At 43.6% G+C, this 18,920-nt stretch overlaps 1 protein-coding gene across 1 annotated transcript; it reads left to right on the forward strand.

Annotated features, from left to right (window-relative positions):
- The first annotated feature begins 246 nt into the window (after window positions 1-246).
- On the forward strand, window positions 247-18,399 carry LOC146626139 (unconventional myosin-XV-like). The gene is made up of 9 exons (XM_085361768.1): window positions 247-321; window positions 6,670-6,779; window positions 12,777-12,870; window positions 12,944-13,047; window positions 13,156-13,219; window positions 14,901-15,014; window positions 15,105-15,266; window positions 15,342-15,455; window positions 18,328-18,399. The coding sequence occupies exons 1-9, from the start codon at window positions 247-249 to the stop codon at window positions 18,397-18,399; spliced, it is 909 nt and encodes a 302-aa protein (XP_085217894.1).
- Window positions 18,400-18,920: the final 521 nt, after the last annotated feature.

Genomic DNA, 18,920 nt, shown 5'->3' on the forward strand with positions numbered 1-18,920 from the left:
TGACAGCCTCTAGAGGTGCCTTCACCTGAGGAAACTCTTTGCGGCGAAGCAAGGGAGTAGCATATCGTTCGACCCCCTCTACCTGTACCCGGACTGTCCTTGATTCAAGGATATCTATTGCCTGCTGGTCCTCCATTGACCTGATGACTTCCTTTTCATTTCTAAACGGCAGGATGTCAGTCTGCCACAGCCTCTCAACATCTTTGTAGAGCTCTGGTGTCTGTGGGATGAACAACGATTGCAAGCATGCCTGTCCAGCCGCTGGATGTGGAAGACTTTTGGCAGGTCCCTGCAGTGCCCATCCCAGCTCAGTACAGACAGGTACTGGCCCTCCAGAAGGGCCACGGATCACCGCGCATACAGGAGTGATAAGATGCAGGTGATCTGATCCAATCAGGATCATAGCTTTCACCCGACTGAAACCTTTGAGGGGAAGTCTTTGTAGTTGACTCTACTTCTTTTTGAGTGTTTCCACTGGGCAGGATTGCTCCAGAGCCAGTTATTCTGCTGTGAATGCATTCGGTATTTGATGCCTCACCTTTGGCTTAGTTTTAGTGGATACCTCCAATGATATGCTTCACCCATGCAGCTGCAGGACATCCTGTCTGATGGTTCGCAGGGCCAGAGCTTCGTCTGTCTGGGCAAGGCCGTGGAACTTCACAGCAGCAGGCAATATTATGGTTCTCTCTGAACCGTCATCCAGCACAGCAAAGGTGTCCATGATGGAGTTGGACTCTTACCACCTTCAACATCACTCTACCAGAGTGACTGGGATGGTCAAGATAGATGACACTGGATGCATTGCACATGGTAAATGGACTGATTCTTACATAGCGCTTTTCTACTCTCCCAAAGCACAGGGAGAGTCCCAACATGCCTCATTCACCCATTCACACCCACTCATACAAGCACTTCTAAACTCAAGTGCAAACTAACCAACATTCACACACATTCACACTCCGATGAACGCATCGGAGGGCAACGTGGGGTTAGTTTCTTGCCCAAGGATATTTGGCATGCAGACTGGGGAAGCCAAGGATCGAACCACCAACCTTCCAGTCAGTAGCTGATCTACTGTACCACCTGAGCCACAGCCACCATACACATGGTCAGGATACTGGGATTCTGTTCTTTAGCCTTGGCGAGGCCATTTAATAGAAGGAGGTGTTGCTCACCACAAGTGCTACAGGGTTTCTTGAGTGTGCAGTTGTCAGCAGAATGGTTCTGGCCACACCTCCAACATTTATTCTTATCTTTGATCCAGTCCACAACAACAGCCACATCTAGCCTGGAGAGTTCATTACATCCCCTCAAGTAATGCTCTGTCCTTTCACAGAAAGGGCAGTGAGGCTTGAAATGTTCTCTTTTCTTCTGCATTGCAACAGCCTTTGAACCTGGATGGGCCACAGCAGGTGGTTTTGTGGCTGTGGGTTGAGGTCCATAATAAACAGAGGCAAACTTGGGTTTCTGTTTGGTTTCCAAGTGCCTACTGACTTTCCCCTCCAACCATGGCTTCTCTGAGGCATACAGCTCCATGGCCCGTCGGGAGACCTGCATGGCTTGGGTCTTGGGCGCTCCAACCACTCTGCTAGGTGGAAGAGGGTATAAGTGCGATTTGATCTAGACCGTAGGGTCCCTCGGCTAAGGCAGTAGTCTGCAAAGTTATCCCGATAACTCAGAGGAAGTTTGATAAGTAATTGTTCTACGTGGGATCCACAGTGGAGTTCACTCTCTGCCACCCCGTCCATCGTGGTAAGCATCCTCACTGGACTGGCAACTAACAGGGAAAAAGCTTTAAAGGCTTGCGAATCACCTGGTTTTATGGGTGATGTACACAGGATGGTGCTAACTAGCACATATGCTAAAGGTAACTAATGCCAGTACACACAAGTAACATGGTAAAACATCTTAAACCTGGAAGATTAACTCACGTTTATGTGACGCACACCATCCACAACAAATACAGGATGGGCTATTTGATTTCCTTCCCAGCAGCTCTCTCCTATATTGTTAGCCCAGGAACAAAGTCAGACTGCCCAGAGGCTCCTGGGTAATGTAGTTCCAACTACCACTTTTCTACACCAAATATCCTTGTTACATACTAACCCCAAGTTGCTCTCTGATGCATCCATTGGAGTATTAATGTGTGTGAATGTTAGCTAGAAAGCAGTTAAAGCTTGTGTGAATGTAGAAAATAAGTAGTTTATTTTTGCTAGAATCATCATTTTACTGGTGGCAACTCTTCGCATGAGTTCTCCAATGTATGAGCTCATCCGCTACGGTTTTTAATAAGGGAATCTGATTCAACCATACCAGGTCTGAGTGCTTGGTGGAAAAAATTATACCTAGATATCTAATGTTACCTGACTGAAGTGGAGTGGTGGTGGTGTTTTGAAAATTCCAATTCAGATGCAGGACTGTTTATTTGAGAGCTTATCTATAAGTGTGATTGTCTTTATAAGCGAGGTTTGTGAGTTCCTGAGTAAAAGTAACATATCGTCATCATTTTGTGGTCTGTATCTTTGATACCCAAAGACTTATATATACTTATATATACTTAACTCCTCCACTTGGGTCAGGAACTTATCACGGACCCAAAGTGGGTACTCCATTATTTTCCGGTTGAGGACTATGGCCTGAGATTTGGAGATGCTGATTTTCATTCCTGCTACTTCACATTCGGTTGCAAACTGCTCCAGTATGACCTGGAGGCCATCACCGGATGAAGCCAACAGAACTACATCATCTGCAAAAAGTAGAGATGAAATTCTGACACCACCCAAGTGGAAGCCTTCCTCCACTTGGCTGAGTCTAGAAATTCTGTCCATTGAAATCATGAACAGAATAGTGAACAGAACAGTGGTCATACAAGAGGTGGACATTAGCTTTCTCCGAAGGGTGGATGGCCGAACTCCTCAGCCTATCTCTAAGCGAAAGGCTAATTTCTGCTGCTTGTATGTGTAAGCTTGTTCTTTTGGTCAATGGAGTGGCTTCTGGCTACACCCAAGCTCACACAGTTTGCATTTGCAATTAATTAACTATACTGTCCTGATGCATACTGAATCATCCAGGTAAGGAAATCCCCAAAAGTTGATTGTATTCATCTGGACTTAGCGTTTTCAGTGGGAGAAATGCTTCGTTGGTCATTGATTAGTGGTCATGACAGTTTGCATATTAATGATCAAGGAACTAACCTCACAGCCCATTGTTCAACAGCGGTGCTAGTTTCAGTCATCTTGCAAATGTACTGTTTATAAGGGTGGGGAAACCTGAGACTGAAGAAGTCACTTGGATGAGTGATGCAACGTTTCTCCCACTGAAAATGCTACATCCAGATGAACAGATCCAACTTTTTAGTGGTCATAGTGGTCAGGAGATTTGGAGTCAACAGTATCCATGACACACAGCGTAACGTTCGATAATGTGTCATGTGCAAAAGCATCAGCTCTACCCATATGGAAAAGATATATATAAAACTTATAAGGTTTGTATCTGTCTTGTGTGAAACTTGTATGAAAAGCATACAAGAGTAAAAACAGATATAAGATCCCTTGAAGAATTATATAATGAAACTTGTATGTTTTGGATACTTACTAAAACAATATATGAAAGTAATGTGAAAGTGGCCACTTTCATGAGTAAATCATGTAAGCCTTATATGATTTACTCATGAAAGTGGCCACTTTCATGAGTTAAGTCATATAAGTTTTTACTATTTCTTTTCCATATGGGTAAGAGCCGTGCTTAGAGAGTGCTTTGTAGTGAATCAGAAGAGTCGACTCCCATTGAGCGAGAGCCGTCTCCTCACTTAATTTCCTTTCGCTGCTCAGCTCTCACACAGTGGCTCAGCTATGCTCCAATCCCTCCATATTGTGGCCAATCACATGCGAGGATATAGGATAATATCATTATGTGAAAAACAGAGAGGGTGAGGGACGTGACAGTCAAGTGGAGCGTGCGTCTGTCCTCTCAGTAAGTGAGTGAGACAGCGGTGAGGAGGGCTGTGCGAGTGCATCGCAAAAACACATAAATATGCCTGACACTCGTAAACGAAGCAGCATCTGGCTGCAGTTTAAAGACTTTTTTGCCTCGGTCTCGGTCTTGGTCTCATCTTGACTTTGTCTTGGTCTTGACTCGGTCTGTCTGTCTTGGTCTTGGTATTGTCTTGGTCTTGGTTTGGGCGGTCTTGACTACAAGTCTAATAGTCGATTAAAGAGCAGACCACAGCAACCTCCCTGAACAGGCTCCAGTAAACACAGTGGTGGACAACCAAGAAAGGGTCTCCACTATGAAGAGTTGTCAGGTTTTGACATGAGTCACTGCTGACCACTTTCCATGAGCATCTGGCAGCACAAATGAACCAGCTGCTAGTAGATGAGACACACCTGAGCTTCATTAGAAGCTTGAAAATTACCAAGGGCTGTCAGAAAAGCTCGAGAAGATGTGGAGGGTGACAGTAACAGTGGTCCCAGTGGTAATTGGATCACATAGTGCATAGATACAGACGGACAAAATGGTGGTGGCTAACCAACCGGACATAGTGGTGGTAGACAAATAGAAGAAGACGGCCATAGTGATCGATGTAGCGGTTCCGAATGACAGCAACATCAAGAAGAAGGAACACGAGAAGCTGGAGAAATACCAAGGGCTCAGAGAAGAGCTTGAAAAGATGTGGAGGGTGAAGGTGATGGTGGTCCCAGTGGTAATTGGAGCACTAGGTGCAGTGACTCCCAAGCTAAGCGAGTGGCTCCAGCAGATCCCGGGAACAACATCAGAGATCTCTGTCCAGAAGAGCGCAGTCCTAGGAACAGCTAAGATACTGCGCAGGACCCTCAAGCTCCCAGGCCTCTGGTAGAGGACCCGAGCTTGAAGGATTGACCGCCCACAGAGGAGAGCGGGGAATTATTATATATAAGTAGGGATGGGTATCGTTTAGGTTTTATCCGATATCGGTGCCAAACCGGTACTTTTGAAATGGTGCTGGTGCTTAAACGATGCTCAAACCGGTGCTTAAAGAATGGAGAACACAAAATTGGTCCAAAAACCTCTCATGTTCAGCTGTTTTTTTGTAAAAAGATAACAATGTTAGCCTTTTTTACGGCATCACTCTTGGCTGGAAGCAGTGCTTAATCAATGGAAAAAACACAAACTTTGTCCAAAAACCTCTCATGTTTAACTGTTTTCCACTTTTTCTTTGGTCATTTTAGCCTTTTTGGCCAGGGTGAAGGGAGTATCTGCCATCAAACAAGAAGACAGCCGCATGTAGCTATGATGATGTTTGCTAGTTCACCTTACGTGCATTAATGTAATAACGTGGTTAGCCTACTCAGCGTAAATTACACTGGAACAACATTAAGCTACTCACGCAGAGAAGAACGGCTGCTGCTGCATCATCATCCGTCATCATTTCTGCTACACTGGCAGGGCTAGGGGCCAGGACTCTCCTCTTCGGGTTTTTGGGGGATGTTGCTAACTCCGGGTCTGATAACAGGCACCACACCCGCAGTAGATGTGCACGGTGTGAGGTCTCGCAGCAAGCTATCAAATACGGCGCATTTCTCAGCTTTAAAAAAAAAACGCTATGCGTCGCCAGGTGTTTCATGGGATTTGAGGTGTTACCTCCTTTGACAGTATCACAGTATCAGCTTAAAGCACTTGTTGCAGGCTGCTGAGTTTGCATATTTTGCTGTGAAGTACAGCCAGACTTTTGACTGCTTCGCCTTGGGCATTTTTAATCTGTAGCTCTGCTCTAAAAGAACGTACGTACCTGGACCCGCCTACTATCCTCAGAAACGTAAAATGATTGGCTAGAATGTAAAGTGCATGACATCTCAGGAAAAAAAAGCACCGAAATAAAGCACCGAAATGTGCGCTGCTTTTCGGTCTGGTTACTACCGTTTATGTCAGAACCGGTGCCATAATGGCACTGGATACCGGTACCCATCCCTATATATAAGTATTCAAAATGAGGAACTCAAAATTGAGCTCAGGGGCTTCCTGTTTCTGCTGATAATCTGACAGATGTTTCTATAACTTGATTGGAGTCCATCTGTTGCAACTTCAGTTGACTGGACGTGATCTGGAAAGGCAAACACCTATCTTTATAAGGTCCCATAGGTGACATACACTGTCACCTATGGGACCTTATAAAGATAGGTGTTTGTCACAAACCGAGCCATCAACTCCAAGTACATTCTGAGCTTTCCAAGACAGCATTGTATCGAGGCATAGATTTGGGGAACGGTCAGGAGAAATTTCTTGAAGCATTGAAGGTCCCAGGGAGCACATTCATGATCTATCATCCATGCATAGAAGAAGAGCCTTAGTCAGGAAGGTGAACAAGAACCCAATCGTCACTCTGACAGAGCTCCAGCTTTGCTTCCAGAAACTTCCAGAAAGACAAACATTTCTTTAGGACTCCACCAATCAGGCCTGTATGGTAGAGTGGCCAGATGGAAGCTTCTCCTTATTAAAAGGCACATGACAGCCCACCTGGAGTTTGTTAGTAAGCAGCCATTAGCTTATCTTGGAATCTTTCAGTGCTTTAATTCTTAATTTTTCTAAACATTTAGTAATACCTGCAAGCCTAATTATATGAAATTGTTTTTTCTCTTAAAAATAATTGTAAATGTCTGTAATTTAGTTTTTGTCCTTCTTTTTTTTTTGCAGACTTACATTGGAAACATGTTATTGTCCGTCAACCCCTTCAAGCCGCTTAACATTTACACAGAGGAGCTGAGACAGAAATACCAGGGCAAAGAGCAGCAGAGAAATCCACCGTAAGCAATATATTTGTGTAGGTTCTCAGTCATCCAGGGCATCTAAGGAGCTTGGAAAAAAGCAACATTGAAAAAACCAAATAGCCATTCAGTAAATGGATTGCATAACATGGAAGAGACACCTCTACCGTACAAGACTCAGCTGTACATCTTTACCTAAAGGATAAAGGTTACTCTTTTGAAGATGCCAGTGTTCACATTTGGACTGAGAATACAAATAGTTTGAGATGTCCACTGTGAACAACCATCACTAAATAGACAGGGTAGCTTGCAGCACCAACTGTTAGCCACCTACAATGCAGTGTTGAGTTCCCTTCCCAGGAACTTGAAACCCCACTCAGATCTTGCATCAAACCACTCACAGTGGTTTCTAACAAAAGCTTTGGTAGTAATGACCAATGGCTCTTTTCACACCTTGGCTCTCGTGATGAGTAATTATGATGGGTCAACAACCTTTTTAAGTGACAACCCCCACTAGGGTTAAATATCTGGAACTCTCTACTATTTGAGTTTAGAATGGAAGAAGCCTCTTGGAGAGAGAGACGAGAAATGTTTTTGCAAAACTTAAAGAATTCTAGTTGCTTTCTTTCCAAGCTCCATAGCCCACACCAAGCAAATACTCCTCATACTGCAGTAAACTTCTGTCCTCCTAAAAAATGTTTTGGATGTTTTATTTTTCTCTGCTTCAGGCATGTTTATGCCATAGCTGACGCAGCCTTCAGCTTTTCTCAGACCTCCACACAGGAACAGTGCATCATGATAAGGTATTGACAAAAATACCAGTTTCACTTGGGTCATTCACACACATAACACACTGTGTGTATATGTATGTATGTATATGTATATAGCAAAGATACTGTGCAGGGACCTCAAGCTCCCAGTCCTCTGGTGGAGGACCCAAGCTTGAAGGATAAAGACCGCCTGCAGGGGAGAGAGGGGAATTTTCAAAAAATATATATACTATAATATATAATATATCTGTATAAGTAATCCCAGGGGTTACATGAAGAAGATGTGGGACCTATGGGCTGCTTGATATTCAACATCTACACCAACGGTGAAACAACTAGTAGCACTGAAGGTCTGACAGGCTTCATCCCCAAGGATCGCCAGAAGGGACCAACATCGTAAATAAGACTGGCTACAGATAGCAACTATGGAATGGAGCAATCGTTAGCCACCTCCTTGACATGGATAACATAAACCTGTATGCCAGGAGTGAACTAGACATAAACTCACTGAACCACACCACTATGGTCTACAGAAATGATTTTGGAAAGTCATTCTGACTTCAGAAGTGTAGTCAGATGGTAACAAAGAGAGGGGAGGTAGTAAGAATGGAGCGGATTCCACTACCAGAGGGTAACATTGCAGACATTGAGGACAGCTACACATACTTGGGAATCCCAGGTACTGGGAGCTGGAACCCCACGGGCAAATGGGAACCATGAAGAATCCGCTATCAGATACCACGCTGGGATAATAAGCTGACCAAAGGAGGAAAATGTATGCTATGTGTTCTAACCCTCTGGAACTCCATAATTAACCTTAATGTGTGAAGAGGACTCTCCATTTACATGAACAAATTAGAGTATATTTGATAGATATGACTCAAACCACTGCAGGGCAGTACCTTTAACCCTTTAAAGCCGATCGGAGCGGGCACGCTCTGTTTTGCGTAACTATTTTTAAATCCCGGTAGCTCTGCAACCACGTAAGCTAGCGCAATAATTTTTTTTTGCATATGAAACCGGAGGAGTTGTACCTTATGCCATCAGCTTGTCCTAGGTCACGGTTTACTTCCACATATAGCTTTGCAAAAACTGCATAAAAAGCACTTTCAGCAACAAAAACATAATATTCCAGAAACATGCTTTGCATATCTGATCAGCTGTTCATAACACTTCCTACGTTGGAATAGACCTCAGCGCGAACTTTTGCATGTCCGCCATGACCTGCCCGAAACCGGAAGTGACGTCATTTTTGCGGAAATGTAGTTTGTTTTTTTTTTACCATCAGGGCCTCAGGGCCTATACTGGTGTTTTTAAAAGTTAGGTTTGACTTTATGACTTTCTGTGTTGTTTCTGGGAGGCTTAGGACTCATATTGCACTGCTGGAAATAGTTTCTTTTGATGCATATGCTGCTTTTTTGCAAATTTGCAGTATAATATTTATTTTCGTTTTTCCTGCAGCATATAAAAATTGGTGTATTTCAAAAATAAAACTATGAAGATACTCAAAATAAATTTCCTGTGGTAGGAAACTATATTGTGCAACTTTTTTGTATTTACAGTTTTGAGGGATAAGCCTCTTAAATTTCTCTAACTAGAAACATATGCTAAAAAAGCAAAAACGATTTTCAATTTTTTTGTAGTTTATTGCACGTTTTTGCAATTTATGTAATTACTATGCACTTAATGAATACATATTATTAAAATCTGGGCTATAATTGTTGTATTGATGTATAGCAACTTGAAATGCTCCCAAAAATGGCATCACACCATGTAAAAATATAATATAAGCTCTGGCGGACTTGGTTCTATGGTCGGTCTTAAAGGGTTAATATCTACAGCATGTTCTAATCGCTGTAATAAAATATTATGATCAACAGTACTGAACACTGGACTGAGGTCTAGCAAAACAAGCAACAACCAAAGAGATGAGTCTGCTGTTATAGAGCATAAGAAGATCATTTGTAAATTTCACTAAAGCTGTTTCAATGTGATGCAGGACTGTTGTGCAAAATTTGGTACAAATCATATCATTACTTAATAATATGATTTGTAACATACTTAATGATATGCATACGACATATCATTAAGTATGCATACGACACAACAGTGGTGGGTCTCATCAAGGACGACAATGAGACCTACTATAAGGAAGCAGTGGAGCTTTTCATGGAGTGGTGTACCAACAACTTGCTCCTGAATGTGGATAACGCCAAGGTGATCAACTTAAGGAAGAAGTGACCCACGTTCACAGCACTCTACATCAACAGCACTGCAGTAGAGAGCCTGCAGCACTGGAAATTCCTGGGAATCCCAGCACACTTCCTCCCTGGTCAAGAAAGCCAACCAACAGCTTTTTGAGGAGGCTGAAGAGGCCGCATCTGAGTCTAGACGTTTTCACCAGCTTCAACAGAGGCTGTAAAGCAGTCTCTCTCTGGCACAAGAACAGCAGTGCTTCAGACAAAAAGGGGCTGAGAAGAGTGGTGAGGTTCGCTGAGCGGACTATTAGGGTCATGCTGCCATATATTGAGGGACTGGCCAAACAACTCTCCTCATCAAGGGAAAAAAAACATTATCAGGCACACCTCACACTCCATCCACGGCCTGTTCTGACTCGTGCCCTCAGGTAGACAGTCTTGAAGGAGTTCCCAGAGATGCTGAGCACTTGTTGGCTCTTTTGTCTTCACTCTGCGGTCCATCTCAGGTTACTGTGGAGGCCAGGCCACCTGGCACAGTACTCCATCATTCTCCTTCTTAGTCAGACCACCCTTACACAGCCTGGTGGTGTGTTTGGGGTCATTAAAACTACTACTAGACGTTCCCAGCACACCCTCACTACCCGTTTAGGTGCACCAGGTCTGTCCAGCGTCCTCTCCCGCCACCTGATCCAACTCACCACCAGGTGGTGATCAGTTGACAGCTCAGCCCCTCTCTTTACCCGAGTGTCCAGAACATATGGTCGCAGGTCTGGTGATACGATTACAAAATCGATCATCGACCTACGGCCTAGAGCGTCCTGGTGCCACGTGCACTTATGGACACTCTTATGTTCGAACAGGGTGTTCGTTATGGCCAAACTGTGATTAGCACAGAAGTCCATCTTGGATACAACTTTTGTTTTTTCAATAGGTAGAGGGTCATGTAACACATCAAACTTATTGGTAATGTCACAAGAAAAACAACGGTGTGCTTGGTTTCAGTGTAACTTTATTCTTTCATGAGTTATTTACAAGTTTCTGACCACTTAGAAAATGTGTTCAATGTGCTGCCCATTGTGTTGGATTGTCAATGCAACCCTCTTCTCCAACTCTTCACACACTGATAGCAACACCGCAGGAGAAATGCCAGCACAGGCATCCAGTATCCGTAGTTTCAGGTGCTGCACATCTCGTACCTTCACACCATAGACAATTGCCTTCAGATGACCCCAAAGATAAAAGTCTAAGGGGGTCAGATCGGGAGACCTTGTGGGCCATTCAACTGGCCCACGACGACCAATCCACTTTCCAGGAAACTGTTCATCTAGGAATGCTCGGACCTGACACCCATAATGTGGTGGTGCACCATCTTGCTGGAAAAACTCAGGGAACGTGCCAGCTTCAGTGCATAAAGAGGGAAACACATCATCATGTAGCAATTTCAAATATCCAGTGGCCTTGAGGTTCCCATTGATGAAGAATTGACCCACTGTTGTTGTGCCCCATATACCACACCAAACCATCACTTTTGTTGTTCCAACAGTCTTGGAGGGATCCATCCAATGTGGGTTAGTGTCAGACCAATAGCGGTGGTTTTGTTTGTTAACTTCACCATTCACATAAAAGTTTGCCTTATCACTGAACAAAATCTTCTGCGTGAACTGAGGGTCAATTCAATTCAATTCAATTCAATTCAATTCAATTTTATTTATATAGCACCAAATCACAACAAAAGTCGCCTCAAGGCGCTTCATAGATACAGAGAAAAACCCAACAATCATATGACCCCCTATGAGCAAGCACTTTGGCGACAGTGGGAAGGAAAAGCTCCCTTTTAACAGGAAGAAACCTCCGGCAGAACCAGGCTCAGGGAGGGGCGGCCATCTGCTGCGACCGGTTGGGGTGAGAGAAGGAAGACAGGATAAAAGACATGCTGTGGAAGAGAGACAGAGATTAATAACAGATATGATTCAATGCAGAGAGGTTTGTTAACACATAGTCCTGTTCCAATTTTTGTTTTGCCATTCTGCAAATTCTGTGCACCGATCTGGGTCATCCTCGTTGAGATGCTGCAGTAGCTGGAGTTTGTAAGGTTGCCATTTGTGAGTAGCTAATATCTGCCGAAGGGATGTTCGACTAATGCCACTCTCCAGTCACATGCGGCGAGTGCTACTCTGTGGGCTCTTGCTGAATGAAGCTAGGACAGCCACTGATGTTTCTTCATTAGTGACAGTTTTCTTGCGTCCACATTTTGGCAAATCCAACACTGAACCAGTTTCACGAAACTTAGCAAGCAGTTTGCTAACTGTAGCATGGGAGATGGGTGGTCTCGTAGGGTTACTGCGTTCACCAGATATCAACACAATTTCTATCCGCTCCTCACGTGTTAACCTCTTCGACATGTCAATGGCTGTGAACAAAGAGAAACTTGTAAATAACTCATGAAAGAATAAAGTTACGTTGAAACCAAGCACACCATTGTTTTTCTTGTGACATTACCAATAAGTCTGATGTGTCACATGACCCTCTTCCTATTGAAAAAACAAAAGTTGTATCCAAGATGGCCGACTTCTAAATGGCCACCATGGTCACCACCCATCTTGAGGAGTTTGCCCCCTCACATATACTAATGTGCCACAAACAGGACTTTAATATCACCAACCATTCCCATGTTATTACGGTGTATCCATATAAATGGCCCACCCTGTAGGACCTTTATTTTAAGATTTTTTTGGATGTACTGGATAGCAACTTGGGATTAGTCTCTTGCCCAAGGATATTTGGCATGCAGACTAGAATCCAGGAATCAAACCACCGATTAGTAGGTGACCTGCTCTGCCACCTGAGCTACACCTGCCTCTGTAGTGGTGTGAGTCATGGTTAGTAGGTCATCCACTTCCATTCCAGCTACAATTCTGCATCTCGACTGATATTGAATGTTTTCAGGTTTTATACTGACATTTATAGTTCCAACAGCTGATAGTCTACAGATTTTCCTTCAGCATCAAAAGTAGGATTTTGTCATATTATGTAATTGTCTGTAAATTTGTCCTAACCTTTCTGTGTAGTGGCCAAAGTGGTTCAGGGAAGACTGAAGCTACCAAACTTATAGTCCACTACCTCAGCTCGATGTATAAGGGCAGAAATTACAACCTCCGACAGGTAGGTCAAAGTATGTTCATCTTTCAGCTATTTTTGTCTGTTTCTTACCATTTTCTTTCTCTTCCCTAAATAGCCCATGGAGGTCTTTCCAATCCTAGAGAGTTTTGGGAATGCCAAAACAATCCTCAACAGCAACTCCAGCCGCTTTGGCAAGTACCTCCACATCCACATTCTTCAGTGAGTTTGCCCAACTTAACTCTTTGTGTATTTGCATTTTTCTGGTGTTACTAGCCCTGGGGATGACTGGTTGTAGCTGTTTTATTTGTCTCTCCTCTTGGTTGGCAGAGGAATTGTTGTAGGGACCTCACTCTCCAAATATCTCCTTGAGAAGTCCAGGGTTGTTTTTCAGGTGAGAGTATTAATTAAGGTATGTTGTTACTTTTCAAAGAGATACAATTTTGATCAGATTGAAACTGTCACAGTAGCCATGGGTCAGTGTGTCAACCACTCTGATCCCGACTTAAATATCTGAATAATTGTTATGACTGCCCAGAGAAAGAATTCTAATGACACAAGGAATACATTTTCTCCAGTGCCAGAAGTAAATTTCCCAAGATTCCCAGAGAAGGAATCCTAAAGATGTATGTCCCCCTCTCTTTCTGGCCAAATTGAATCTGAGCACTATATTTGCAGATATTTTGAAGCATTATATAAATTAACTTTCATGTTAAAGGGTAATGGGACAAAAACAAATTATCTCCTTAAAGAATCCTTAATCAAACCACTTGTTCAACATGCTTAAATGTGAATTAAAGCAACCTTTGTTCTCACCCACTGCTGTTTATTCTACACTATGAAAATCTAGAGTAAAGCTACAGAAGTTTAAAAGAAATGGGTCTATTTAGGCACAGATACCTGAGTCTATATCGGGGCATGAGATGTACTAGACAGTATTTATTTTGAGTCTTTAGAAACTTTACATTACCACAGGGATCACCCTTCATATCTTTTCTTTTCTTGGTATTTCTCCAGCTGTGTTCCTTTTTCCTGATTTTCCTGTCACTTGGTACAGCTACATCTATTACTATGGCTGTCTTCCTCTGCTTGTCTATTACTGTCTAGTTGGTTGGCCATCACTGGTTTATCTGTCTGTGTCTTGAAGTCCTGCAGGAACTTACTTGGTCAGTCCCCACCCTAGGAGGCGTGTTCCTTTTTTTCTGTTTTTTCTTTCTTTCTTTCTTTTGCCTGTCCTATCCGGCAGTGTAGAAATCAGAATTACTGTCTGAAGGCCAAGAAAAATGCCCAACAGACTTACTTTCCCAAGTGACCGTTACCACTTTTGCTATACTGGTCCACATAGTTTTCATAGTTTACTAGACTTTTGTTAGGATTATTTTAAGTTATTACTATCAGAACAGAGAGGACTGGGGATGGGAAAGAGAAAGAAAAGTGAAAGAGAAATTGGGAAGAAAGTTAACAGAAGGAGAGGGAGAGAAAAATAGAGGAGAAGACGGTTTGAGAGAGTGAGAAAACGGACTAAAAATCTGCTGCACCATGTGCTGAAAAAGATAAGCAACAAACAACACAGTAACAACCACCATATGCAAAACAGTAAATAATAAATATTAAATGTATATATATGTATATATATGTTTAGAGCCAGTACCTGACCAAGATACAGTGACGTCTGTGTGTATCTGCTTGTATACCTGTGTGCACACTCGTGTGTGTGAGTGCGCTTGTGTTCATAAGGTTTCTCCATGTAAATGTCTAATAGTGGGTGTGGGAAGATATAGCCCTGACCCACAGGACATGCCTCCCCAGAGCCCAAGGAGGATGACAGCAGGGCAATCGCGCCACCCACCTGTTTGTCTGTCATCCTTTGATCTTGCCTTGGCTCTCAGTATTTAACTAACTCAGTATTTAAAATTATAATTTATCTTTCATCAGTGTTTCCTGTTTACATGAAGTGAACATGTGAAAATGCGTTTTACTCTGGGTTTTTTTTTTGTTGTTGTTGTTGGGGTTTTTTTGTAAGCACATAGAAGTCATGACTTTAATTCTTAGTTGTTTTCTCATTTTCCATGTAGGCAAATGAGGAGAGGAATTACCATGTGTTCTATGAACTGCTGGCAGGTATGAATGGCTGGGACAAACAAGAGCTCTACCTGCAGGAAGCTGAGACGTATTACTACCTAAACCAAGTATTTCACACAGAATACTTTGTTTTTCATGAGTTTTCCATATCTTTTCAATCATTATGTGCTAGCCTTTTTTCCTCTGTCCTCCTAAAGGGTGGTACCTGTGAGCTGAAGGAGAAGCAGGACAAACAGGACTTTCAGCTTTTGATTCAATGCTTTGACATCATAGGACTCCATGCTGAGCAGGTCTCCACTGTCTGGGCCATCCTCTCCTCTATCCTACAGCTTGGCAACATTTGCTTCAGCTCATATGAGGTATGCATTCATGGAGGAGAGAGAATGAGAGACAGATTAGAGATTAATGTCATACATCCAATCCTGTCATTTCAGAGTGATTCATTTGAGGTGGCTCAACTCTTCAGTGAGGCCGAGGCCAGGAGGGTGGGCTCACTGTTGCAGATTTCCTCTGAGGCTCTTCAGACTGTGATCACTCACAGAGTTACCGTTAGTAGCCAAACACCAACATAAGATTTATTCTGTCTCCCATCTTCTGAATTTAACTTGTAACATCATCATTGGTTCTTATTGGTGTTTATTGGTTCTTTCTGACACTTAATATATAGGGACAGTAGAACAAGAAAGTATTATTTTTGGAAAGATGAAGCACAATCTATTGTCAGTACCTTTGCTAGTACTAGATACCAATAGCGTATCTTTAAAGGAAGCAAGATCAAATTATTTAGCACTTGACTGGCTATTAGAAAACTGAAGAAAGGTAATGACTCACTTAAGATAAAGTGGACAACCTTATTGCAGCCAGCCACATTGCAATAATGTCAAGATACTGGCATACCCAAGTGCAACTGCCTGTGTGCATGTGCGTTACTTAACCTTGGAGCACCTGCTACCAGGATCTACTATGGGAAGAAGGTAAGCAGCCGGAAGCAGTGTAATGCTTTGGGCAATGAGAAACCTTAGGTCCTGTCATCCAAGTGGATGTTACTTTAACGTATACCACCTACCCAAACAGGCCATCTAATGCTCATGGAAAGAGCATTCCACAGCACACCTTCAGAAGTTTCAGGGTTGCAACTTCTGAAGGTGTCCTATCCTGAAGGTTTCATGATAGCCTCTCTACTTTAGATTAAGCTTAAAGCTTTCCTTTTAGACAAAGCTTATAGTAAGGGCTGGATCAAGTGAACCTGAACCCTTCCTTAGTTATGCTGCAAGTGGCCTAGGATTCTGCAAGCTTCCCATGATGCATTGAGCATTTCTTCATTAACATCTTTTCACTCTGTGATCATATAGCACCTTGTATTCAATCATTAATTATTAGTAATATCTAGCTCTCTTACACAGTGTGACTTTTGTTCTCTCCTGATGGGTCAGGACTGGACAGGACTGGTCAGCCAGTGTCTCAGGAAACATGACATCAGTAGATGGAACACAAGCAGCATCAAAATTCCTGGACTGACTAGCATTGTTCATGTCCACCTGGCTGGAAGGCAAGATGGGCCCACATATGCCAGTCCTGTACTTCACAGCTATAGCTACATTAAGGACTTTTTCGTCAAGTCCCATTGGGCTGGACAACAAAGATGCACTGATCTCCCACTGGGAGGCAGTTTTAAGCAAGGGAAGAAGAATCCCTAGCATGAACCGGTTCTGATGCACCACTTTCTTCTGGCCAGTACTTTCTTTTCTCCCAACCCTCGAAGAGGTTTACCTGTTTCATTTACACAGTCAGAATATAATAACTAAATATAATAACATTATAACATTTAAATATTAGTACAACAGAACCACGGTGGATCCGTCCACATTTGCATGCTTTTCAGTATCTTTATTCACAGCTGTTGCAATTTAGACATCAAAGCTTACAGGCAGCTTAGGATCCTCGCACACCTCGCACACCTCGTCCCCAACCTCCGGCGCCGGCTGAGCAGCTCCCTCGCATGCCCCGACCTCCAGCTCGGCTGCCTTCCTCCAGGTAGTGGGAGTGGGTGCATCCACCTGCCAGGCACCAGCCGGTCTCACCCATTGAGTGGGTACAGGTGCGGAGGTAGGCTGTGCCCTAGCTGGGCTCACCCTGCAGACCGGCACTGGCACCAGAGCAGTCCGGGCCTCAGCCACTCCCCCACAGTCGAGTGACACCAGTTGCCGTGGCAGTGGTGTCGGCGAGGACCAGATCCGAGTTGCCAGACTCTCGATCACCTGCATCCAGTGCTCAATCCGGTGCTGGAGTTCTTCCCGCTGCCTGCTCCCTCTGCATAGCCGCTAGCTCACCACCCTCAGTGGGGTGGCTAAAGCTCAGGTGGTAGACCTACTAACCGGAAGGTTGGTGGTTGGATCCTAGTCTGCTCCAGTCGGCATGCCAAATATCCTTGGGCAAGATACTAACCCCAGGTTGCTCTCCAATGCATCCATTGGAGTGTGAATGTGTGTCTGAATGTTAGTTAGACAGCGCTAAAAACATAGAAAAGTGCTTGTGTGAATGGGTGTGATTGGGTGAATGAATGAGTTGTGTAAAGCGCTTTGAGTGAGTAGATAGAGTGAGTGAGAGTGAGTGAGTGAGCAGATAGAGTAGAAAAGTGCTATATAAGAACCAGTCCATTTAGGCCAGCTCCTTCCCTAGCTGGCCCAATCCTGGGTCTGCCGTGCCCCAATAATGGGTTTCAGCACCACTGAAAAGAACACACGGCAGACCCATCCATACATTCATTTTATTCACGACTGCTTACACACCAGCTGAAGCTTTTCAGCTCGCAGTTCACCCTTTTGACAAAAACAACCACAACAGTTAGAGTTCATAGACTTTAAGACGGCGAGGTGTGATTGTGGATGCCATGTAGGTGCATCTGCCTCCCCTGCAGTGTCACTGCAGACCATGCCCCGAATGAGGCCGGTGAGCCATCCGGTCAAGCTGAATCAGCAATCACGGCCATGAGTCGGAGCTTACAGGCAGCTCGACGGGGGTCTGGCACAGCAGCTGAGGCTCACTCTGAGCTCCAGCGGATTGAGGTAGGTCCAGACGAAGCAGAAATGGATATGATGCCTAATTATTCCAATATACATACAAAAGTCCTTTACAACATGAAATGACAGCTCCCCCACAAAGAGTTTCCAGGAAAAAAGGGAATCAAGTGACTCAGTTTATTGTCTGCTGTCTGTTGCCAGGGATAATAATATCCAGGTTTTACAGAAGCAATAGCATCTCAATTAATGAAGGCCATATTCAAAATGTGGTAGCTAGGCAGTGACAAAAATTAATAGCAGAAATACCGCTACCTGGGTAACCTCTGTTCTTGGAAAACACCCTGAGAAATTAAACCACAAATCACTAGCTTGTTTTTATTGATTAATTTTTTGTCCACAGGAGACCACATATGACAGGATCTACTGCCCCCTGTCTGTGGAAAGTGCCATAGAATCAAGGTACGAAAACTAAGCTATTTCTTCATGATTGATCACATTCTTCAGTAATAAAGAATAAAATCATCCATCCATTTTCTTCCTCCAAGACTTCCCTTTCTCCTCCAGCCCACCTGGGGAACATCAAAGCGTTTTCAGGCCATCTGATAGATATAATCTCTCCAGCATCTACTGTGTCTAACTAGTGTTCTCCCAGAAGGGCATGCCTGGTTGGAACACCTTACCCAGGAGACAACTGTCTCCTTTAGATATAGAGGAGCAGCATAATTTATTAATTTAGTAATCCAAAAATAAAAGATAAAACAGTCCAGTGTCCCATTTGAGTACAAAGTACAAAAAACCACACACAGTCCAGACGTCGATCACTTTAGCAGGGGTAGCAGTTGTCCTCTAAGACCCACCAACCTGTAAGAGGACAGCCAGTAATCACTCCAGCCTCCATAACTTAACTACCTTTAGGCTGCAGCATATAATAGGCCCTGGCCTGCACAGAGAGACAAAGTAACACCAGTTTCACTATATGTCTGTGAAGGTTCT

This window comes from Diplotaxodon limnothrissa, linkage group LG8 (genome assembly GCF_057381915.1).
Source record: "Diplotaxodon limnothrissa isolate DT_005_m linkage group LG8, D_limnothrissa_male_GT1.1, whole genome shotgun sequence".
Lineage (NCBI taxonomy): Eukaryota > Metazoa > Chordata > Actinopteri > Cichliformes > Cichlidae > Diplotaxodon > Diplotaxodon limnothrissa.